At 39.2% G+C, this 25,919-nt stretch overlaps 2 protein-coding genes across 7 annotated transcripts in view; both read left to right on the top strand.

Annotated features, from left to right (window-relative positions):
* The first annotated feature begins 1,389 nt into the window (after positions 1 to 1,389).
* On the top strand, positions 1,390 to 21,967 carry LOC110826539 (synaptotagmin-12). 5 transcript variants are annotated; one of them, XM_087348108.1, is made up of 8 exons: positions 1,390 to 1,669; positions 3,786 to 4,035; positions 5,542 to 5,975; positions 7,550 to 7,694; positions 9,379 to 9,588; positions 10,333 to 10,467; positions 11,636 to 11,755; positions 13,199 to 13,727. In XM_087348108.1, the coding sequence occupies exons 2-8, from the start codon at positions 3,853 to 3,855 to the stop codon at positions 13,217 to 13,219; spliced, it is 1,248 nt and encodes a 415-aa protein (XP_087204234.1). In that variant the 5' UTR covers positions 1,390 to 1,669; positions 3,786 to 3,852; the 3' UTR covers positions 13,220 to 13,727. The 5 variants fall into 5 exon arrangements, with proteins under 5 accessions (XP_087204234.1, XP_087204232.1, XP_087204233.1 ...); XM_087348106.1 differs by lacking the exon at positions 13,199 to 13,727 and adding an exon at positions 17,032 to 21,967 and having other exon boundaries at positions 1,391 to 1,669; positions 3,797 to 4,035; XM_087348107.1 differs by lacking the exon at positions 13,199 to 13,727 and adding an exon at positions 17,032 to 21,967 and having other exon boundaries at positions 1,392 to 1,669; positions 7,565 to 7,694.
* A 689-nt stretch (positions 21,968 to 22,656) lies between these two features.
* The window catches only part of rictor (rapamycin-insensitive companion of Tor), a 37,363-nt gene continuing 34,100 nt past the window's right edge, over positions 22,657 to 25,919 (top strand). For both annotated transcript variants that reach the window (XM_022057266.2, XM_022057264.2), the window contains exons 1-3: positions 22,657 to 22,915; positions 23,001 to 23,045; positions 23,143 to 23,305. In XM_022057266.2, the coding sequence (XP_021912958.2) occupies positions 22,855 to 22,915; positions 23,001 to 23,045; positions 23,143 to 23,305 (269 nt within the window). In that variant the 5' untranslated portion in view covers positions 22,657 to 22,854. The remainder of the gene's footprint in view (positions 22,916 to 23,000; positions 23,046 to 23,142; positions 23,306 to 25,919) is intronic.

Raw genomic sequence — 25,919 nt, 5'->3', positions numbered from 1 at the left:
CTCCTAACTCGACTCTAAGTCGCCACTACTGCCTTGATAGCTTTGATACGCAGAGAGTTCTGTACTGTCTTCACTCACCAGGGCCCCGTTGTTTGATTTTGCTGTGACGGCTACTGTAATCGGCTATAATCGTCCAAGCCTCTGATTAACTAGGTCATATGCAAATTTCATCAGTTGTAACTGACCGTACTCGTGTATTACCACGATATAAGGGAACCTGCCACCCCAATGCTTAGAAGGCCTGGAAATTGAAAACTGTGTTCAGTGAGACAAAAAGAAACGTGCTGAGATTTTCAGTATGTGGAGTGAATAACAGAACGGTGGAATCAGCTTTTGTGTGGAGATCTTTTTGTGAAACATGAATGCATTAACGGATGGCTCTGTGCTCTCACTGTAAAGCAGCCAAGCTTTGAATCGTATACTTCAGTGTCCTTTACTGCATGCGGCGACCACTGCAATGAAAGCAGTTAACTAACCACTGGAACAGAATCCCACGTACTTCTTTGTGGACGTTGCGCCGTGTAGTCTGGTAGAAGTTTGCCGACGTTTCAGAGGTATTTACTTCCTCCATCGTCAGGGCGACAAGTGCAGAACAGCCGATACGATCTGGAGTACCTAATCTCAGTCTCTCATCTGATAATCTGCTCTTTGAACCTTCTGTTTCTTTATGGTCTTGCCCTGTTGCTACTCACCTGTTACATAATCCTCGAGAAGGATCTCATCCATCGAGTTACGAAGTTAGAGAACACAGCCGGAGCTGAAGAAGAGAATTCAGGAGAGTCGGGGCCGATTACAGAGTGTCCGGACGTGGTCCGACTGTAGTGAATTTGGCGCTCCCAAATTGAGACAGTCTGTGGCTAATTTGGGGCTTCATTTACATTTCTGCTTTCTTGTTTGTACATTAGTCCTAAAGCCTTTCGCATCCTCAGTGTCTTCGCCGAAACAAGCGTTATTCTTACGTTAATCACAGCCATAAAATAAAAAATGCGCCAGTGAACAAGACCAGTACAAAATGACATTACGTTCAACTCATACTTGAAAAGTTTAATAAAATGCAGAAAACCCATCTGTGCGCTTATCATCTTTTATCCACCTGTGTGAGAGGTTCGCCAATGGCTTCAACGAATATAATTTTGCATCATCAGACCTATAATTACAGGAAGATAATGTAGTATTTGTATTCAGTAGGCCTTTAAGCTTTATCAATCCATTCCATGTTCAATGACGTAGTTCCTGTCCATAATATAACCACACACACAAGCACACACCATATGCAGACATAAATCGATAGCGACAGAAGAAGACAGATGCAAGTGATGAAAGGTGAGTGTCGGGGGGACTCTACTGGCTTGCGCACCGCGCAAGGAGTGTACGCAGAGTCGTGGAAACGATTAGAAGCAGAATGCGATTAGAATTCTTGGATGTGCGTGACTGTGATCACAGTGCTAGTGATTAACAGGACTGTTCCCTAAGATTGTGTCAAAGCATTTAGCTCTGAACACGTTTCCAGACGTGCGGAACACTCGAATTAGCATGTGCGTTCAGAAAGTCTGTCGGATAATGAGATATGAAACTTGTCAGTCACCACTGAAGATGTGTATGTCATAGCTTCAGAGTTGTGCACAGCTATTGTTGCATCGTCCCAACCGAACACTTTGCTGAGATTCGGGTAAGATTTGTGATTTGGGGAATCGTGAATACGAGAAGAAAATTGTACTCATTACGAACTAGTATAGGTTATGGTTACCTCATCTGTTTTTCTGTGTGCTTCATTAAGTTTAATGTTACATTGCTTATATATTTGCCTTTATCCAGTGGATTTATTCTATTAAATATTTAAGTAGGGTTTGTATTTGCTTATGCAACCTTTGAAATGCTGATTGAATTTACCTTATAAGTCATACACAATGCTGGACAACTACATTTTGCAGTCAAATCGGTCTACTTTAATCTGTTTTTGATTCTAGTAGAATCAAGTCAAAGTAAGAATATCAGCGTGTGGGATGTCTAAAAAAATCGATTTTCTGATATTAAAATTCAATACCAGACAGGGGGCATAAATACATTTATTTTTACAATTTTTTTATAGCTTCAGAAGTATTGTTACATTTAATCTGTTATAGAATATATTTAGGGAAAGTCGTTTTTACACTGTCGTTCAACCTGTGTAGTCACCCGCCCTCCTGTCCATCGCGTTTTCCAGTCTTCGCAAAATAGAAAACCTAGTCCGGCGTTATTACACCCCATTCAGCAGACTAGCTCATTCAGTCTGCATGAGAATGGACGTAGAGAGGGAAAGTGAAGTAACAGGACAGGTAGTTACTTAAGATTCATTTTTACGTTATTTTACAGGGAGTTAGTTAAGGTCTAGGAACATAGAAGATAAGAACGTAAATAACAACGTGTTTGAGAACAAAATTCTGAGAGATTTGAGCTAACAAAAGAAAGAATAATATGTAACGAGTAGTTTCATCATGTTTCTGCTTCACTTAAAGATATAACCAAGGTGATTATATCAATAAAAATACATGGGAAGGGCGTGTGGTACGTAGAGGATAAACAATTATTCCTGATTCATTTCGATTAAATAATACAAGACAGGTGTATTCGTGATGGGAAGGTAAATTTAAAGCGGATCTTAAATGTGTGAGTTGCGAAGAAGTGAAATGTAAAGTAACGGTTATATTCTGTGATAGACTTCAAGGTTCAATGAGATTATATAATATTTGCTTCAGATGAGTAATATTCTATGGCCTTTATATTACTTATGTTGACTACGGATGGATAGACATACAGAGATATAGACACGTGTGCAGCTGGATGAATTATTGAAGAGACAGGTAAACCGATGGAGAGACGTAAATAGTTTATTGATGATAAATGCCTGTGGACAGATGTATCGTTTTCCATCGAAGCTGCATTCAAGCGTCTGACCAAATTCAAGAACGATAGATTGCCATATTACAAAATGCTATTCATGAATATTAATGGAAATCTGGAAGTTCCTTAAACCATATTTGAGTTAGGAACATGGCCAGGTTTGCAGTTTTGGTTGTTTCTGGGGGCATTTAGTTCCACAAGTCGTACCGTAATGGCATAAATTCCAATTTAGCGTCTCCTGTTACTGTGACTTCGAAAAGCGTAATTGAAAAGTGTGTTTTGAGTTTTTATTTCTGACATCCTTACGTTTAACGTTCTGTTCATTGGCTTTTGAAAATGACGAAATTCAATTTCTGTAGCCTTTGTGAGGCAACTTCGTAGGAAGATTTCTATCTACTGGGTTGTTGCGCTGTGTAGTCTGGTCGATGTTAACCAACGTTTCAGAGGTCATACTACCCCCGTCATCAGGGCGATGAGTATGAAGATTTCTGTCTTCTGGGTTGTTGCGCTGTGTAGTCTGGTCGATGTTAACCAACGTTTCAGAGGTCATACTGCCTCCGATGAATCGCCCTGATGACGGAGGCAGTATGACCTCTGAAACGTCGGTAAACATCTACCAGACTACACAGCGCAACAACCCAGAAGACAGAAATCTTCATACTCACCGTCGTGAAAACCTCAAATCATACAACTTCGTAGGAATTTACTGATTCGAAGTCAACGTCCATTTATCCGGTAATTCCGAGGGCACCTCACGATGAGGCTGAAGATGTGGGGAAAAGTTTAGAACGTCATAAAGTGGTAAGAGCATGATTCCGTGCAGATCGAGAAGAGAGATTTTTAGGAACTGAAGCTACAAATTACAAACTTTATGATATTTTATAAGAGGAGTTGTTGTTGAATAGTTCGTTTTCAGCTTTGAGTAGAGTGGATTGATGTGATCCAAACGGCATAGTCGTGCCACTTGCCAAGATGGGTGAGGCGAAGGTAATCATCACGCTGCTCGGAGTACTGGCCGTCGTGCTGCTACTCCTGCTGGCGCTCTGTCGCTTCCTGGGGCTGTGGACGTGGACTGTGGCGTGGCTGCTCTCTAGCCGCGAGGAGAAGATCGGCCTCACTCGCGCGATGGGCCACTACAACGCCAACGGATACTTGGTAAGACGGAAAGTCAACGGATTCAATAATGTCACGGCATTCACGCAGTCGCCTCTGGACCCTGTCCTGAACCAGGAGTATCCGTTCCACCTCTTCACGCCCTACTTCTGAAACAGAGCTACATTTTAATAATACCATTCCTTCTACTCCAGGGTCTTCAAGTAGTCTCTTTCCTTCTTGTTTCTGAATTCTTTTATAATTTATCATCCATCAATTCGTGCTACATGTCTCATCCGTTGTGTCCTGCTTTGTTTAATCACTACGCCAATATTCGGTAAAGAGTACAAATTAGGGAATTCGTCTTTACAAACTTTTTCTGTCTCCCATTACTTCTTTCTTCTTAAATCTAAATATTCTTCTCGGTGCCCCGCCTCAAACTGCGTAGCCTGTGAGATTTGAAGTTCTTGCCCCAATGAAGTTGTTGATGTTGGTCTTCTGGGTTGTAACGCCGTTAACCTCCAGATGGATACCAAAGTTTCGGAGAAACATCTCACAAGACCATCCTCGACAGGTCAGCCCATGCTGTCACCTCAAAGTGAGAAACCCATGGGTCCAATATGAACCGTGTTAAAATATAAATTTTGTCCGCTGTGTGGTTCGGTGCTTTCTGGCTATGCTACGACGCCGTACAACCTGTTGATCTTGAGTAACGTCGAATAAGGCAAGGTGGGTTAGTGAACTTGCGTGGTTGCAGACATGTTGAAAAGTGAAATAAGTGAACTTTGATATCCTCATGATGATGAAGATGTTGATGTTGGTCTTCTGCTTTGTAACGCCATGCGGACTTGTAGGTACGAGTAGATACTGATATTGCTGAAGAACATATTTCACTTCACCCTGAATATGAAGGCAGTATGTTTCTCCGAAACATTGGTATCAATCTACAAATCCACATGGTGTTACAGCCCAGAAGACCAACAATGGCAAAAAAAGAGCTTCAGTCACTTGTTTATGGAAGCCTATGAGTTGGAGTTAGTTCAATATACCATCTTTACTGCACAACGTCGGAGAAATAAAAACTTGTTTTTGCTAATGACAATTTTCATAATTCGGCTAATATTATTTTTCTATTAGCCAGAGTCCAAACAGACATTTGAGGGCCAAGAACACGATGTAATCCCGAGTCTGATACTGTATAGTTGAAACACGTGTTTGTGAACTTCCATGCAGACCTTACGGACCTATAGAACGCGGGTAGTTTTGTAAGATTTGGGGTTTTCACAGCGGTGAGTGGAAATCTACTAGACTACACGGCGCAATAACCCAGAAGACAGCAGTCTTCGAGGATAGTTTTGTTCCCAACTCAAATCTTAGCAAGATAGGAAGGTGGAGTGGTCATCAGCGACTGAAATTTTTATCGTATCGAATTTAAAGAAAATCGGCCGAATGTGAATGTTTTAATTATGAACTTACCGGTTGCCCAAGAACATAACTGCGTCTCCTTTTACCTCGTATGAAGACTACGACCCGAGTGCCTGTAACAATATTGTACTTCTGTCTCAACAGATCCACTCGGACTCCGATATTCATCTCGACGCTACAGGGAGCTTCAAGCGCTTCGACCCAGTGGACCGTGACTTCCGGGTCGCCATTACCACGAGTAGTCTGATGAGCAGTTACGGTGGGTCTCCGCCCCCCACTGCTGCAATACCCCCACAACCTCTTCGACCAGCTCCTGCCCCCGCACCGCCAAGACCTGCCCCTCCGCCGCCTCCAATCCAGAACGCGCCAGAAGCTGCAGAGAGAGTTCTTGCCGACGTGGCAGCGTCTACGACGACCATCGCCCCAGCTGACGATCCCGAGTCGGGGGAGCAGTTGCCGCCGACGCTGCAGCGGGCTATGTCTTGCGATTCCGTGTGCTCCGACACGTCTGTAGTGTTGGGGGACCTCGAGGAACCCAACGTTACGGGTTATCTCTGCGTGGGACTAGAATACGACAGGTGAGGATAGCAGGATCCCTGGTCTCAGTACCTGTCACAAACCCACGGCAATCCCTGGATTTACGTTCCTAAAGAACACCGCGATTTGTAAAACCAAGGTCTTATGAGAAACTGGGGGTTAAGGGAACCACTGCCGCTATTAGCATTCATCACAGCTTAACTGATGTGCCTGTTCCGTTACTAAACACAGATGTACGCTCACCTAGTAACAGCAGACACAAAGACGAAACACCTTCGCATTATAAAAGTTGTAATTTGGAAGGCACAATCTGGTTTCGAACGCATTTACTCCCCTGTTCCTACTAAATCATCACTCGGTGTGGCAGCCACACACAAAAACCGCTGGTGCAGAAAGCCGCTGTCAAGTGCCACAGCACGCCTGCTTCGTGTTCGGGAGGTCCCGCGTTCAATTCGTTTGGCGTAATTAGACATAAATGGGAAATCACGGATATTTTAAATCCGTTATTGGCGAAACTGTGGTTGGTGAGGGATTTCTCTGTTATCTGCCACAGAGATAAAAATAGTAATTAATTAACAGAAAATATAATGTGGAATCAGAACCATAGTTTAGACATTGTCAGAGGAAAAATCCGACCTGGATCCATCCCTTAAGAAATAATTATGTCTATTTTAATAATATTCATAGACGATCTTTACACCAGATAAAATAATGATTAAGCCCTTACGACACAATCTCCCTTCACTTTAGACCGAACCATTCTGTATGCCTTTGCATTAGATCACCAGGCCCCAACCGTACCTAAGAGAAATTTCGGAATTTCTTTTGTTATTCTAGGATAAAAATTTTGTGAGGAAAGGGGCATACGAGGACTTTGAAAATACAATGATTTGGGGTGGGTGAATTACGGCCCTTGCAATCAATATGTATTGCAAATTCCCGTCATTTAACTCATCATAGCCCTGTACTTTGAATAAATTGCATTAATCTGATAGCTGGGACCTTGCAGTAGTCACTGTGGTTCAACAAATCGGCCCCAAAGTGACGAGAGACCCACCGGAGTCCCATAAGGGACCCGAAATAGCATAATACGTAATGCGTGAGGGCCGATCCGCCAGTCTTGATACCGATCACAAGTGGCATCTTCAGCGGATTTCAGTTTGTACAGGTGCTCCTTTTACGCGTAAAGTATATTTTAGCAGATTGATTCTTGGTTTATTTAATGGCACCTTATCAAGTGAGTAGGTAATATAATTTCGGGAGATAGGATGATTTTTAATTGGAAAAATGCGGAAGAAATACGCCGTGATCTATTTTAAAGCATTGACCCAGCAATGAGCAAAATCACAAAAGATTCTAAGATATTCTGTTTTTTTACCGTAATTTTAACGTGCAACCTCGCTAATGCAAAGGAGTGCTAACCTCTAAGCCGTGTCAAAGTACCATGCGAGGGCCCTCGACCCTTGGTTAAAATTAATAAACAGTTTTGTAGGAAAGGGCGTGCACAAGAGCAAATGAAAATATCCATGCCGATAGATGTCTCATTATCGATAAAGATCGTTTCTCCGCGATTAGTCGCCAATTGAAACTCGAACTGTGGTGACTCTCAGCTCAGACCTGCGTGTTACAGCGACTCTGCCGACCTGGTGGTTAGCGTGTTGGAGGCCAAGGACCTGGTGGGACCTGACGGCAACACGTACATAGATACGTACGTCAGGGTGTACCTGTTGCCGGACAAGACGTCCAACATGCAAACTAGGGTGAGTATGCAACTTTTCGTGTCGTCTTGTTCAGTAAACTGCTTGCTTCGTGCAAGTCAAGGGCTCATTGCCATCGCTACTGGACCGGGTGCTGGGTCACTTCGTCTGCGTCCACCTGACACTCTTTTTTATCTAAGGTCCATTTTAATAATGCGAATAACATACCATTCCCGAAAAAAAATTTTGCATGGAATTTTCAAACCAGATTTGTATGTGCATTTCGCCCATCCAAGTTAATAATTCATAATTCCAACAAAATTAAGCAAGGATTGCATAGCCGATTTCCATGAAACATGGTATGAACATCACTGATGACTGTTCTATCACAAATTTTAATTTTATTTAGCCAACGATGCGAACATGGCGGCCATATATCTTAGCTGGAAGATGTCTCCATTTAATGTATCGTCCTGAAATTATGCCTTGTGATAAGACAGGGTATTAAGGAAAGTTTTTCAGTAACGAGAAGAATGTAAATAAATATCTAAAACTTTCGCCTCAACGAATAAACTTCTGTCCTGCAGAAGAAACGACCTGTTTTTTTGTGTTACAGCTAACAAGAAAGAACATTGACTTCGTACGGGTTGTTAAGTTTGAAGTAAAAGTTGTATGAACAGTTTAAAAAAGTCTTTGTTCCAGTATCACTGCTATTCTGTTGTGGAATTTGATTTGTATAAAAGGCAATAACTCTCCGTATAGAAGTATATCACTTTATGACTAACAAATTAATTATAAGAACCACGGATCTATTTGAAAACTAATTGACTGACTGACTGACTGGGGGCACAAAGCTGGTTCAGTCAGCAAGATACACGATACTGTTAAACGTGTGGGCTGGAATAACAGAAGATCGTCTCAATGATTCATATACTTTATCAGCAAAACCTATTGATTCCGGTACATTTGATTTGTCCGTAGATATTCACCTCAGTTGTTGGAGGATGTTTCGTTGCGCACATAACAAATTACGGTTTTGCACGATGATGTTTCAGCACATCACAGTATTTCTGTAAGGTCATGGTCCCCCAAGACTCCTGTGTCGTGGCCGCTACGATCACCGGACCTTAATCCGATAGACTCGTACTTATGGAGTTTCATGAAAAATGTCGTCTACACGAACACTGTTGACAGCAGAGAGAAACTTTCTCAACGTGTTCGAACTTGTCCGAGCCTCGTTCTGACTCATGTGTTCATGCTCATTGAGGACATTTCGAGCGTTTGTTTAATATACGAAATCTGCTCTAAGTTAAACATTTAATATTTCAGATGCTTTGGAAAATTTCAATTGTTATCCTTTCTAAATGTAACAGAAGTGCTTCTGCACATTTCTTTATCTCAACTTGTAGACTTATATTAATGTCCTGAAGCTCAGCAAACATTTATCGCATTATTTGGAAACACCCTGTATAAATATATCACTTTAGCCTCGTCTGGCACCGCATGTGTGAATAAGGATGTAGGAAACATTATTCCTTGTCGTAATTTGAAAAAAGTAAAAATGAAGAGGCCTACAAGCTTGCACAATAACCATCAGTTTTAATTAATTTTATCGACATTTGTGTGTGAGCATGCGCGTTGCTCTCTGTTACTTCCTTGGCTACTTCTCTGTGACTCATTAAATTGCTTTAAACGCCCTGTCATTTCAAATGTTTGAAGCTGGTGCTTTTAAGTATTCATTCTGCAGGTGTACAGAAAAACAAACTGCCCGAGTTACAAAGAGAAGTTCCTCTTTGGACTCGAAGCCAGCGAGTTCACGAGGCGCTCTCTCACGTTCTACGTGTACTCCAGCGACAAGTACTCCAACACACTCATTGGAGAAGCGGAGCTCAAGCTCTGTGACGTCACATCGCGACAACCGGTCACCACGTGGCTTACGTTAACGGATACGGGTCAGGTGAGTTCCAGGGCAGGCGCCCCTCCGTTTGGAGATACGAAACAAAGCTCCTAGTAATCGTTGTAATAAAAGAGAGTATAAACAATATTTTGCAAACGTTTCTTTGAAATGCTATGTGCCTTTTCGTATTGATATTTATTTTTTGTTGATGAAGAACTATGTTGGTAAGATGGTCAACATTACAGATACTACGTTCCACTGTAATGAAGTTTGGCGTTTACGAAGCTGATAAGGAGTGCACGTGTTGTTTATGTCCGTAGTACGTCGTTATAAATTTAGGTTATAACGTTATTAAGAATTTCGAACACAAAATCTTTTTAATATCCTCTACTGCTACTCACAAATTGTAACATGAAACATTTTGAGAAAGGCGATTCACTCCCAGATGACATTCGTGCAACGTAAGTGCCAAATTTAAACGATGCAAACCAAATAAAATTCAACAAACTGTTTTTACTTTAGTGTTTGACACCAAATTTTATCCATATTTATTGATTAATTTCGTACCTAAAATGATCCAGTACATAGATAAATTCTTTTCTAGCTGTCGCCTCTTTAAAAATTCAAATCGCAATAGCCCTGAAGATGGAGGCTGTATGTTCATCCGAAACGTTGGTATCACCTGCAATTCTACACGGCATTACTACCCAGAATACCAACATTTGTATTTTCTCTGCTGTGAGAACCTCGGATCTCATATTCCGGGAACTTATTTTTTACTCGCTGTGTTGTGCTTGTCCACAGCGAGGCACGCAGTTCGGGGAGCTCATGTTTTCACTTAGTTATCTGCCTACGGCCGAGAGACTCACTGTGGTTGTAGTGAAGGCCAGGAACCTTAAGTTTCCCCAAAACAGGGAATCAGGGGACTCCTTCGTCAAAGTAAGTGCAAAGAATTCTTAGTGGTTACTGCAATTTTTAAACACAGCGTATGGTATTAACAGTGCGTATTAGGGACGTCAGCTGATATCGATATGGATTAATCGTATTTAAATATCGCGTAATTTGTCAATAGCATGAAATTACTATTGTTTATTGAAATACATAAAAACTGAATCATGGAATCTGGGGAGACGTTTCGGTAAGTTATTTTTAAGAAGAAAATGTATGATTAACTGTGGCTGTTTTATCACTTAAATAGAAGTAATAGATGTGTACAATATGAACACCAAATTCAATTAACCAAGCAATTTCAAAAGCTCTAAACCAGTAAGATAATTCCATATTGATTGAAATCGCCCTGATATCGATATGAAAGTCAATATCGAACGATATCGGAAAATAATGCAAAGTACATGAGTTCCAGTAAGCAAATATCTCAAGAGAATATACTAATTGGAAGATAAGAGGACGATAAGAGGTAATCATACAATTGATCTTACATTCAAATTCTGATGATCTAAACAGTAAACTGGATTTAACTGGCAAAGGTTAGGGTCAAGTTGTGAATATGGTGATGATAAGCGGTGGAACGTTTGTGTTAATTTGTTACACATTGAACTCCAGCCGCTAAAACCTATGGACATGTTAATCATGTAAGCCCGGTTAACAAGTCTTCTGTCTTACTTTCGTGGTTCAGTGGTACTCCATACACCAAAACACAGCTGAACCAATCAGATAGAATGCATCGTTAGCCAGGCGTTGTTAACCAACTAGTTGAGGTTTACATGACATGTCATGAACATTCGAACCCTAATGATGACTTTGTGAGTCGAAATATGTTGCTGTGATAGTAAATACGGTCGCCTAGGAAAATGTTGTTAGTATACAAATTTGAAACGCACAACATACTGTTCGTATAATCAATTAGCTCTAGTGACACATGAGCGGCTCGTAATGGTCGGTGGAAATCTTTGCCACGCCTTGCTGAAAACATTTATAACGGGTTTCATCTGCGGATAACAGTTCACGCCGTCATGTGGTTTAGCCCATAGCCAAATGCGTTTTAATTACTTGTAGAATCGCTATCAATGTCCTAGAATTATGACGTCACCCACACTCGAAGTTCTTTGCCGATTGCAGTATGTTCTGTTAACTGGCCCTGTCACAGGTGTACCTTCTGCAACACGGGAAGAAAGTTCACAAAAAGAGGACGTCGGTGAAAAAACGGGAGCGCAGCCCAATATTTAATGAAGCCATGATCTTCAGCGTGCCAGTGCACACATTACAGGTGAGTTCTCTACTTCACGTCAACGAGCTTATTGATTTCTTTTAGGACTCTTCATCATCTTCAGAAGTACATGAGCTAAAGAATTTGTTTTTGTTTACTGGGTTTGATTACAACGCTGAAGACCAAATGTGACATTAGTAAATGGGAGTTGGGAATCATGTTTAAGCTTCATATTTAGAATTAAAGATAAAATTCAAATTAGAACACTTAAATTGATAACAAGTGTAATATGTTGGATTTAGTGGATGAAAGTTGGGAATTACAAGAATATTCTGTATTTAAAATGAATTAGCATTAGATGAAACAAATCAGATTTTTTAAAATAATATTTCGGCATTATAAAGAAAAAGCTGTTAACTATAAGAATAAATTTCGTAGCTATTACGATTTAAAAACATCCAGAAGTAGACAATTGTACAAAAAATAAATGCATAGAAGTCACGTAACCCATATTAAAATTTTTATTGATGGTTGCAATTCAGTAAAATTCGATTGGATTAATAAACTCACATGTCGGTGTGACTACACAAGAACCACGCAGGTCACGTCATGTTGGAACCTGCTCGCGCCAGCCCGTTAAACAATCAGGGTGCAAGAATGTCTTTTTCCCAAGTGCATTCAGTGTTCATTGTCGAACACTACCTGGCAACTCGTACTTATTTGACTTGCCGTAAAGAGTTTTCGGATGCATTTCCCGATTCTCCTGTGCCAAAAAAATCGACTGGTGACCTTTTCCGTCACCACAAAAACTCAAACACTGAACGCCATTGATATTTCCAGCATTTAATATAACATTGGTTTTTTTTTTTCGATTTCAGTGTAATTTACTTTTTGGCAATAGAATATGTGCCAGGAATTGACTGAGTGTCTTATTGATCATCCTCCGCTTATATATGACATAGACACACGTACGAAGCACATGCGTAACCTTTAGGAACTTAAGAGCTTCACAACGTAATTTTGATTTTCCCTTCATTTGTGTAAATATTATTTTTAATGTGCAAATAGTCAGGGTTCTTCAGCTTTCAGAGAATACCAACTGGTACAGCGTATCGCTCGATACCAAGAATTTTCCAGCTATATTGGAGCAAGGTTTTATGTAGTAAATTCTCTTTTGTTATTGAAGTTCCAATCTCGTGTTTAAACATGTAACAGGGCTTCAGAGCTTGACTAAGCTGTGCAAACAAATGTTTTTTCCTTGGCTGTGTGTCGATCAAATATTGTAATTAAGATGCCAATGTTCGAGTTGTATCATTTATTTCGAATGTAAACAAACTCTTTTTATTCCGAATTTCACAGTTTCATCATTAAAAGGCTGTACATGTAAATTCGTATTCAAACATATTCTGACTTAATAGATTCTAATAATTAATTTTGTAAATGAAAGAGCCACGTGAATATTAGTGCTTTTTTCTCAGTGTGCCGTTGGAAAATACGTTTCAGAATTCAAAAAATCTATGGTGAAACTATACTGAGAAGGCGGAACGGGCCTACAATAATCAGGCCTATCATAAGCTGCCGTCTAGAAAGACTGATGAGAAATGTAAGCGTCTGTCAGATTTCCCTGCAGTAGCACTGAGTGCACTCTGCAAGTTCCATATAATGTAAAGAATGTTAACGCCTCCTGAGAAAGCTGCCTACGTTACCCAGATTTATAAATTACATTCTCTAAAAGGGTGTATGGGAGTACACAAATAGTTCATTCCCAAAAATACTATTACTACTAACGGATTGAAAAACAAATGTTGTTAGTAATGGCCCTGAAAACTAAAAAGTATTACATTAAAACCTTTTTGGTCAGTGTCGAACATTAAATTCGGCAAAATATCTAATTTTTTACCATTGCTTAAAGAAAACTGAACGTAAAAATCAATAAAATCTATAACACGAAGAAGTGAAACATTTTTAATGTAAACATTTACAAAATAGACAATTAACGTGTGATTTATACTGCAGACGGTTTGTAGGTATGAACAGGAATTATGACACAGAAAGTTTCGGTTGAATGGTTCGCAGTTTTGCTTAATACTTTATATGTCTCGGGTTCTATTCTCGACCAGGATACCAGCTATCCTGAGATGTTTAGTGTATTTCCTCACTTGATCTAATAAAGAACTCGAATAATAACAAACTAGGCTACGACCGCGTCCTTCCAAATCCCTTCCAGTTTACTGTTTGTTTATCATTCTGCCATTCGCCGGTTTATATTTCAAGGTACGGACAACATCGTTAAATCAATTGTAATTAAGTAAAATGAATAAGGTTAATGGGAGATTCAAGGAAGAAACATGTCTTCAAGCTATGCAGTACTCAGAACGTAAATTATATTATAACTAGCATAGCTCTTAGAACTGTGTCCGTTATTACGCTAGCGCGCGTATCTGAACAGTGTTAATGTATAACGCGCTACGTTTTGTGCTCTAATTCAGCCATAAAAGGAAAGAAATATACACACTATTCCCACATAGGTTTTGCTTCAGCATGGCATGTTATGGAACTGTAATAGAGTAATGTAGGTACGTATTTATAATAGTTCCACTTGCTGTTGTCATGACGACCAGTGACATCAGTGCACAGAATCCCACATAACAGAATTGTGCAGATAACATTCATATCCCCAATACGAGACTCGCCTCGGTGAGGCTTTCATGGGAAACGAGAAAGACTATACAGCCATATCAGGAAACTGAACTGTTGTCTTGCCCATTATCCAAAGGCTTATTTAAGATTTAGTGCTCCAGTCTTCCAGCACAGCTTTTCCTGGTACAAAAACGTTAGTAAATATCAAAATTAGCTTCTTCGTGTTTTATTATATGAATTACTAACCCCATGGAGCACAGCCCTTTTGAGAATCTGGTAGTCTCTGTAGAAGGACATGGTATAGTATATAAAATTGTGAGTGTGTCTAACATTTAAGTAACCTACTCAAAAATACATTGTGTACTCTCTGACCGTTTACGTAGCGGCAACTTCTCCGACACAAGTGTTACGCGTGAAGTATCGTGAATGCTGCAGGCGGAAGTTCTCACTTAAGCTCAGAGTTTGCTGTGCACTTACTAGGGGCGTTGGTCGATTTTACCCTCCGATTCGGCAGAAAGACAATGGACCCTCCTCTGTCTCCCTGACCAAACCATTAGATGTTGACGCTCCACTGTTTCTTTGTAAGACAGATTTATTTTCCACTTTCTTTACTGCTTCTTCATTTGTCTCGTAATACTCAGGCGATGGCGTGTTTGCGTACGATACGGGATACCTGGTTCGATTCAGAACTGTTTTTTTTAAATCACAACACCTCTGGTGGCTTTGGGGCTCTGAAACTTCATTAACGTTTTTGAGTATTTGTAATTATTCATTTCCTATCTTATTTTATTCACATTCGATAACTAGATCAGCGCAGTTGGATTATTATCGTTAAATAAATAAAAACACCAATATTTCGTAATAGTGAATCTGTAGAACATTCTAACAAAACCATAAGCTGTTTTCTCCTTCATTTACCTTCTGTGAATTAAACAGACTTATTTGGCAACTAAAACAAGCGAAGCAGATTCAGATGGATTCAGCATGTGGCTCTAATGGGGTAAACAAGAAATATTTTCAAAATTTCAGTAGAGAACTTCTTGAAAAGCATCCACTTGAAATACAAACAAGACTGTAATATAATATTAAAATTCGACCTACAGATACGTTTGTAAATACAAATTTCCAACATGTTATGAGCGCGTGTAAGTGAAGTAGAACGTTTTTGTAGTTCTACTAATAGATCATCAAATTCCGTCAGTGCATAAAAAAATGCCCATATTTGGCACAAAAGAAATTTCCGTTTATCATTCTGAGTCCCTTTCAGGTGTCTCTCTCTTCGCTGTTTCTGGGTTATTACTAGCGGTCTGGATATGATTGACAAGGGCTTTGTGATCGTGCCACAGAGCACACACCCGTCTAGCACACGATGCATCCCAGCACACGCCCAATTACATTTAATCATAAAGTCAATGAATGACCACACTCGACCAGTTCATATCGGATTTTTGGTGAAGCCGAATACAAACTACTCACACTTCATCAAAGAAACGTTTCATATGACCAGTTTCACTAATTTCCGGACAACATGGTTGACTGGAAAATCCAGTCGATGATGACAGTCCTGTCAAACGAGGACGTCTGAAAACATTATTACCAACATTACAGCGATACCTTTTTTCTTCCTAACATATACGATGCACTATCTTCGAAAAAAATAAACTTTTCGTCAGAATCCATGTTTCTGCAAACAGCTAAACATCGAATATAAAATATTTAGGGCAGACTTAGCAGACTTGTTTTTTCATTCTCACGAAATCGCAAAAGGGAGTGATAGGTTCAGTGGAATCAGAGAACACATTCTAATGCAGATAACAAGAAATGTTCTTGTGATTAAAGTGATAGATTAATCGATTATTATTCCGGCTTTTGGATGTGCTTCAATAATGGATTGAAGCAAACGCATCTTCATAGATTCCGAAATGTTTTTCAAAATATCTGTGCTCGAATGATCAGACGGAAGCGCTCATCCCTGTGAAATCATTTAAAATGTGTATATGCAGCAAGAGAGGTAAATCAGAAAAAAAGTCTTTTCAATTTTGGCCAAACTTCAATACCTGCGTTTTGTGAATGCCTGCAGATGAAACTTGTTTTACAACAGACTTTTCCGATTACTGTCATTAGCCATTCATTCTCATTTAATTTCTGCAGTCCCTGCTCTTTTACCTAGTAAAGAGGAAACGTTTGATGCACACGATCTTAAAGATAATTATTGTTTGTAAAGGCTGATCAAAGATGATGAAATCAAGGAGGATGAGTCTGTTGTGGCAAAAAGTACGCGTGGGAGAGAGGAAAAATGCGTACAAAATTTTGCTTGGAAATCCAGGCAGGAAAAGATAATTTGGAAGACCAAAGTGTAGATGGGAGGATAATATTAAAACGAATAATTTGAAAATACAGTTGGAGGGTATGGATTCGAATTTTCACTATAGAGGCCAATGAAGTTGTTCATTTATGAACGAAAACCAAATTGCTACCTGCCGCTGCTCAGTTCCTTTTAGATGCAGTGAAGAAGAACATCGATATAAGATTTTTCAATATTCCAAGCCGCACGCTTAGGTCTACTGCTCAGTCGTTACGAAAGAACAAATTTGCCGGGCTTGAATTAATAAATCTCCAGTAACAAAGAGAAAAGCAAGAACTTCAAGCAGGGTTTGCGATTGTAGGAGTAAGCCAGCTTGATGTTTCGCTTTCAGACAATCCAGCTGCGTGTGACAGTCGCAGAGAGCACAGGAGAGTCTCGGACGTGTCCTATAGGACACGTCATAGTCGGAACCCAGGCGTCAGGAAAAGCGCTGTCGCACTGGAATCAGATGCTGTCTTCACTGAGGAAGCCCATCGCGATGTGGCATCCGCTGCGCAAGTGAAGTACATCCGCGCTTTAACACTCGCCTCCTTCAGACAATAGCCGCTTACCCAGTTTCGTGACGGGCCACAGAATGATCACCCAGGATTTTATTCCCACCAGGGGTGTCAGGTTGTTTCCAGGGTCGCAGTTTGGCCGAACTTTCCTGAGTATATTTTCAACACTCTGGTTCAAATAACTAAGCAAAGTGATTGCATTCGTATTTTTCAAATAACAGACCGTGGAATATGGATGGAAATTGATCACAGAATTTTAATAGGATGACAATAAAACCCCCGCAAAATACTTGATGTTTTCAATGGCGTCACTGTCATATATTTTTTTTAGAAAATTTGTTGAAAGTCATCTGCAAAATTTAGCAGCGAGCTGCCTGACAAATTGAATGCCTTATATCATTTAATGTACAATGAGAAATTAAAACATGTATGTGTTTACAAATTGTTACAATCACTTAATATCTTGCAGGAACAAAATTTCCATATGAAGATTTCTGTCTTCTGGGTTGTTGCGCTGTGTAGTCTGGTAGATGAATCGCCCTGATGACGGAGGCAGTATGACCTCTGAAACGTTGGTAAACATCTACCAGACTACACAGCGCAACAACCCAGAAGACAGAAATCTTCATACTCACCGCTGTGATAACCTCAAATCTTTCAAAATTTCCATATCTTTTATGGTAATTGTAAGATTGTCCACGCTCTAACTGTAAAAAATACGGACCATCTGCAGCAATGTATTTGCCTTGTAGGTGAAAATGAGCTCCACAGTTGGACCAATCGCGTCGCTTTGTTTTCTTTTATGGCGGCGGCATTACGTTCTTCAACGACTCTCGTAAGTTCTTCCATGTTCTGAGAGATTTACGTGGGTGCAGTACAGCTCTTTTTATATACCACTAGCATCTCCTGTCGCCGCATTACATACGTCTAGCAGCATTAAATTCTTTGGCGAATTACAATATTTGAACCGTGTACAGACACACCCGCACTAAATTCGACAATGTTAACATTTAGAGCCCAATGGTAATTGTGTATACCACCTGCTCTGCATTTTGACCGTAGAGTGTATTTATGAGTGTCCTGTTATTTTGGGAATAAATAGTGATTGAGTGATTAAGCACATCTGAAACGTCGATAAACTTTCACCAGACTAAGCGGGCGTAACAGCCCAGAAGACAGCCACATTCAAGTAGTGATTATTTCCATAAAGAGTGTTAACCAATTGACCCTCGTAATGGAGACGGGTTTCGTTTTCTTTGTTGTACGATATGAATATATAAATATTATTTAGACGAGCTTCAGATCCGTAGAGTTGATTATGAGGTTGACACTGGGTTAGATAATAGCTGACAAGATTACGTCATTTATAAATAAGAAAAGATAGGAATTGTTGGAAATTTGTTGGTATTATTTGCACTTTTTGTCTGATTTATGTTACTGGAATATGTTTTCACCTGCTTCATACAAGGTAAAGGCTAAGTTAAAAGCTCATATAGATGGAAAATAAAGAGCATAGCTAAAATATGAGGGATTTTAAACAAAATCGAAATATATCATACACCTTGTTGCTATGGTAACAACAATAACCCTAAGAGAAAGGCCTGACATTTGATAATGTGTGAATTTTACATTTTAACCTATTATTTGTTGATAGTCCCTGGTAAATTTAATAGTGACCGAATTAACGTTAATTAATTCGCTTGAAGTGAAGGAACTGCTTTCCTGATTTCCACCAGCAGCAGGCCTGGAAAAACGTCGTTGGTTCAAGTGAATAGTCGCTCACCGAAAGAGCAAACCTGTAATCCAAGTCTCCGAAACCTTAATTCATATCATCACCAGGGGCGGAGCGACCATGCTAACCGTATTAGGCTAGTCGTTTTTCGTGACAACGTGCCATGACGTATCGTCAGTATAAATCGATTTTAAGTGCCCCATAGGCGAAAAGTTAAAATTCGCAATTAAACTGTGTTAAATAAAGGAACAAATTAACTGGACTGAGCAATTAGGCTACGTTGATAACACGTGAGCATTCTTCAGTCATAGCTTCCGCGTGACCTGAGTGATGTGCTGGACTTTGTTCCTAATTGAAGTTGGGAGAAGCAAAAGGCCTTGTTTATTTAACGTTTGAATTAACTGTGCTTCAAAAACAAATGAAAAGCGAAAACTGCTTCCCCAATGTAGAGTTTAAGGTTCTCATGGTGGCTAGTCTGAAGATTTCTGTCTTCTGGGTTGTAGCGCCGTGTAGTCTGGTAGAAGTTTACCGACGTTTCAGAGGTCCTTGCTGCCTCCATCATCAGGGAGATGACGGCGTGACAACCCAGAAGACAGCCATCTTCCACTTCCCCAGTACAATATCAGTCGTACTGCGAATTTTACCAATAACGGCAGTTCAAAAATTCGACATTTTAGCTATATCAACTGCTTAGTTTACTCATGCTTTCCACAGTTATGACGTCACACACTTTACCTGCGCACTTGCTGATCGTACATGGCTCTTTATAGCCTTTTATTATTATTTATTTAGTGTTCTGTCTGACGACAGGTCCACGTCCATATGAACAGGATCCTTCCATCCTTTTCTCGGACTGGGACCTGTTCATATACGTTCTTGGCAGATGATCCAGAAGTGGTTTGCCATTGCCTGCTTCTGTGTGTGAATGGAGTAATTGTTGGGATGCCACGGAGAAACCGGGGAAGCCCCCGGAGGAAAACTCCGTGTTGCCTAGACCACGGCCTTGCCCAACACAAGTTATAAATTCCGGCACCGCCGGGAATCGAACCCGAGACCCCAGGATTACAAGGCCAACGTTCTAACCGCTAGACTACCGTGGCTAATTTATAGCATTTGTCCGTACGTTGTAATGGTAATAGTGGACGGTCCATGCTGTTGTAGGAATTCGCTGGTTTTCTTTCTTGAAAGTAGCGCTTTAAAGACCGAAGGTCATCTAAATGTTACTTAAACATTAAGTTTCTACCGCAAAGATAAGTTGGTTAATGCTGTTTCAGAAAACGTCTGCTTATTTGAGAATTATAAGAAATCATCGAATCCAGACTGTGAGTAGAATACACTTGTTTAATGTGAGAGCAGTTGGTACATATAATTAAGAATGGGCTTTAAAGGGTTAATGAAAAAGTTATATTTTGGAAAGTTATACGCCTAAGTTTTCACATTGTTTGCGTTATGTTCTGTGCTTATGTGGACGGTGCTCATGGCAAAGCTTGCATGGAATATGTTACTTTATGGTTCCTATTTCGTCTAAGAACATTCAGAATTACAAATATTCAATAATCGATGTGCAAACCCCGCGTATTCTGGTACGCATTATAAATTCTCCTTCGTGTGTTGTTGTATGAGTCTGCGCACATTTTGTAAAATACTTATAGCCTAATGCCGATTTTATGGGGTTTGCGACTGCAATACAACAAACATTAACCGAAGGAGGAAAAGCTTACGTGATATTGCCAATGTTTTATATGGCCCTTACAAGAACAAAGTATGCCTTGAGCATCCTCACTTTCCACATATAACTAGACAACAACACAACGTAATCTTTGAAAATACGTTCATCTCAAGGCTGTGGTGCATAATCAGATGACTGTTATTAAAACATGGGCTCATGTGATCGTCTTCGCGTCTTTCTATGTGCCGCCTTTAAACTTCTGAACCAATTGACATCCTTTTATGACTGTTGTGAAGGTTATGGTGTTGGAGGCCACTCCTCCCATATAGGCCTACTTTTCAATTTTCTGCACCTGGTGATAACAACATGCCGGACGGACATAGATGTGGGGTGGTAGAAACATTTCCACTTAATAAACTGTTCTGAATGATAATGTGTTATGAAAAGTAGAAACATTTGTGTATGTTCACTCTTTTATATAAAATGTATAAGGGAAACGTATGAGCCGGGATAGCTCAGTCAGTATAGTGACTAACTACGGGCTGGACGACCGGGGTTCGATCCCCGACGGGGGGCAGAGGATTTTTCCTCTAGCCTCTGCGTCCGGACCGGCTGTGGGGCCCACCCAGCCTCCTCTACAATGGGTACCGGGGTCTTTTCCCGGGGGTAAAGCCGGCCGGGGCGTGATGCTGACCACTCATCCCCATCTAGTGCCGAGGTCAAGGAAGAGAGGAGCTATACCTCCTCTCACCCCAAGCGCCTATATGGCGCATAGAGGGACAAACTTTACTTTATAAGGGAAACGTTACGGCCATATGAAGTCTGTTGCCTATTTAGTTACAAACTCGAAAGCGACTACTAATGGATCATTGCAGATAGTCATGTGAAGCTGGGTATGGACATAGATTATAAACATATATATGAAATATTGTACTCGTGAGGTCAATTATGAACATGGCGTAGATAAAAGTCTGTACTCATTGTGATAAGTTATTTCCAAGAAGATAATAACTGTCTGTCTCTTGTGGTGATATTTATGAATATATTTACGGTGCAATACACAACATTAGTGTTAGTATTGATTATTTATATATTACTGGCATTGAAAAAGTCCTTATAGCATTGTGAACATTGAGTTCTGTAATAACGTGTTCAAGTGCATGCGACCGTGTTGCAGAGCTATGGAAAGGTTTATTTCCAAGGTATTTCACAAGGACTCTGTAACAAAGAAAAATGTACTCATATTTTCATAAGCCATGACGTAATATAGACCAATGATATTTAGTTGTAAGATTTATGCATTACTGATGAAGATGTATTTGTGGTGTTACTTTAGAAAAATTGTTAATAAAAGCTACATTTATCCGAACTTTAGAACTGAATTTTAGTGTTTATTGCGTCACTAGTATGAACTTGTGCATGTGAGAGGAGAGTAAAAGCTAACATGTCCACATGAAATGGGGAAAGGAAAAAAGGTGAGGTAATCTATGTGAAGGAACCATTGAAGAATTAGAAGCTTGCAGTGAATATTTGTTGGATGTTTGTCATTTACCTAATTTATTACTGGGTCCACTTTCTTCCGGCCATTGAACCTAACTCCAGCTAACCATCAGCTGGTTGTCACAGCAAAGTCAGGAGGATGGTTTTAAATCTTTGACTATTAAACTCGTGTGTCCGTTTTTGCTGAAGGTTCGCCTTGAGCGCAAAATACTTTTGCGTTGGTCCTGGCATTGCCTTCACAGGACATCACAAAACTGAAAGGCACCAGCAAACATTCATGTCTCAGGTGAGATTCGAACCAACGGCCCAGTGCCAGAGCAGTGAGGCCCCACGGTTTCGCGCGTGATCGACGACCCAGATGCTCAAACATGAAATTATTTTTTCTCGAATACCGCTTTAAATGAATGTAAATTCGAAAACTATGTTTTTAGATTATGTGGAAGGACTACGCGAGCTTTCGAGGTTTGAACGGAAACCTCTTGAAGGTATTATATTCTATCAGTAGATGACACTGTACATTATACATTGAAGTAAAAATGTTTACTCCTAATCTATTATTATTGTAATGTATATTTGTAAATAAAGCAAGCGTTGTGGGGGAATATGATGGGCAATTATATGACTGTATTTACATGGTTCAGTGGTATTTACTGCTGCAAAAGCATATCAGGAAGTAAGGAGTTTCGATATGTATGGATGTGCGTTTAGGTCTTTTCGTTGCGCAATCAATGTAGGCGACTGTTAGAAGTACGGATTATGGCGATGGCTAGTTGGATGTTCAGGGGGAGAATTCTGCGATCAGGACGTTCAACACGTAGTAAGATAATTTAATACCATTGCGAAGAAGATATGTTTGCTCCGAATATGTCAAAATCTTTATGAATGTGTGTTTTCTGTTGTAGGTCGGCATGACAGCGAAGATGAAGTGCAACTAGATTTTTCGAAAGGTAGGTCGGTTCCCTGTCTGGAGTTTAAATACGTTATTCGCAACATCATTAAGAGAGGTTATAATGATTATTTCATCGGTCACTTGATTATTTTCAGATGCAAATGAAAATGCTCGCGAGATTCTCTCACATATTTGCAAGAAACAAGGACTAACTGAGGGGAAGCGGTTTAGTTACCTAAGTGCATTTGTCAAATTGATCACGAAGTCGGACATTGGGGCCGGAGGCCTTGGGTATAGCATAGAAGACTTACAATGCTGGTGGGTTTGATATTTTTTCTAACAATCCTTATGCCACCTTATAATTGTGTGTTGTGTTGAGGTTAGCTTGTGTTGACAGCTGTGAGTGAACATCTGTTTGTATAATTTATGGATGTGATCCTAATGTTTGAAGTTTGGAGGGAAATGTTATTTATTGTTTCAGAAAGGTACTATAAATGAGTCATTTTTGCCTGCTAAACTAGACAAATATGACCCATAATTTCTAGCAGTTTATTGGACTTCCATAGTCAGCTGTGTCCAGTCATTTATTTCATTCACTGATGTTTAAAAACTTTCCTTGATGAAGTGTCTATGTTTCTTGTAGTCTGTAGTGTCAGCATTGAAAGAACCCTTTAGTTAGAATCAAAACTTATAAATGATGAAGAACTAAATGTTCTTAAGGGTTTAAGGATAGTATCACATTTGCCTGTAACCTGGAAATTTCAGTTTTACTTATATGCAGTTGTTTGTATTTTTTTTTCCATCATGATGCTTACTTATTATTTGCTTGGGATTGGGACTGACCAGTCTGCTTCAGTTCTTGTAGCAGTGTTAAAATTCAGATGCCATTAATGTTTGTTTATATTATTTCTAATGAAATGTGCAATGATGGCATTATCAAGTAACAAGGGTATTCTGCTTATGATTTTGTTGAACTCTCAGAATAGTGTATCGTACCTTTCATTCATATAGAAATTGAAATGACTTTATGGTAAAGAGATGATGGCTTTTAACAAGCTCACTGTCTTTTACTGTATTACTTATTATTACCATCTATAACAGTTTGTTTTCAAAGATTAATTATGTTTTGACATTCATATTTCATTTTATGGTCATACTTCTGTTCCTGAACTAATTTAGTCTTCCAGCTTTTGATTGATACATTTCAAGTGAAACTGTTTACCAGTATGTTCAGTTTTTATCTGCTTCTTTAGTCTTATTATTACTGCTGATGTATCTTATTAATTTATTTTATTTTAAATGAATATTTATGTGTAATCTTACTTTACCTGTTACAGAAGTGCATTTTATACTGTGTGGTTATTTACATAGTGTTAAATATATTAATAATTGTTAAAATCAACATTTGTTATAGTTGTTAATTTCTGTTGGATGCTTGGAATACTACTTCTCTGTTATCACTTATTTTCCATTTAGCCCTTATGGATTATTTCTCTTGTTATTATAATGTTTTTTATTATGTGTTTATGAATGTGCATATAATACTATACTTTGATATTCAGTAATAATAATATTGCACAACTATAAAAAATCTTAATATAGTTTTATTTTGTATGTTTTATATGTACTAAAAGCTGGTGCACTATATTTGTTTGGCAATAGAAGTGTGTAAGAAGATGACATTAATGTCAAAATATGTTGCTGTGAATACCAAAAAATAACTGATCTCTGAGAACATATTGCTGTGCTAATGGTAATGAATAAGTATATAGTAGAGAAAACATAATTTGAATGCTACAATATAAACATAGCCTTTTTATGAATGTACAGGTAGCCCTCGATTTACGCCAGGGATGCTTTCCTGGACGAACCGGCGTAAATTGAAATTCTTTTACAATGTAAATCAATGGGAAGTCAATGACATGCGTTGCCAGCACCCAAATATTGACGAGTAATATAATGGCATTATATTTAAAGCTCTGAAAATAATGTAAATAAAATAAAGGAAATTTAAAAAAATATATTTTACTGGTTCATTGATCTCATTGGAGCAAATTCGCGTTAACGAAACATACGTAATTGCAGAGATTTAGTATAAGAATCAGTACGAGGTAGTATAATATTTTTTTCACTTTTTGAGTTGCTGGTTCCAAAATCGGCGCAAACCGAGGGCTACCTGTATTAATTACATTTGTGATTACCTGTCAGTGTTGTATTCCATTACAGCTGAAGCAACGTAGTGTTTTATGGGGAATAAGTGTAAAAGTAAATGTGCTTTCTTAAAATCTTCATACAATTATTCTTCACTCTTTACATAGTCATGGCATTGTGTCACCATTTGAATTTGTGGCCGTCCATTGTGAATGATACTAGAAACTGCTTGTTTGTTTAATGTATGTGATTAAAGTTTGAGGTTAAATTGCACCAGAGTCAGTAAAGCTAAAATAAGAAGTTGTTCTTGGCTACAACCAGAAAATTCTTGACAGTTGTAACTGACAAGCATTTTTTATGGTCTTATTACATTCATAAAATGAAAAATATTATGTTCATATGTGTGTGCTTTATGACCTATGTATTCTGCAATGTTCAAGTTATTTATGAAATTTAGTGTCAGACAGAATTTTTAACATACAAACTGTGTATTAGACTGGAGAAAAATTACCTTTGTGCCATGTTTAATGCCGAGCATTATTGTTTTGTGTGTGGGAGGTCTTGGGTTCAAATCTGGGCTCAGAGACTGGCTATCCTGAGTTTTATGTTTTTCCTCTGTTCCTCCAGGTAAAGGTCAGGATGGTTATGTACTTTAAATTAGGTCATGACTGCTTCCTTCCTGTCCTTTCCAATTTATTGTTCATTAATCATTCTGCCATCAGATACTATGTTATCAAAGCTACTGACACTGTCATTAAAGAAACCACAAGTAATGAGACAT

This window comes from Zootermopsis nevadensis, unplaced genomic scaffold, assembly GCF_977971745.1.
Source record: "Zootermopsis nevadensis isolate Lab colony 2312 unplaced genomic scaffold, Znev_1.0 Znev_ptg000012l, whole genome shotgun sequence".
Lineage (NCBI taxonomy): Eukaryota > Metazoa > Arthropoda > Insecta > Blattodea > Termopsidae > Zootermopsis > Zootermopsis nevadensis.
Note: the sequence above shows the minus strand (reverse complement) of the source record. Positions and strands in the feature narration are given on the sequence as shown.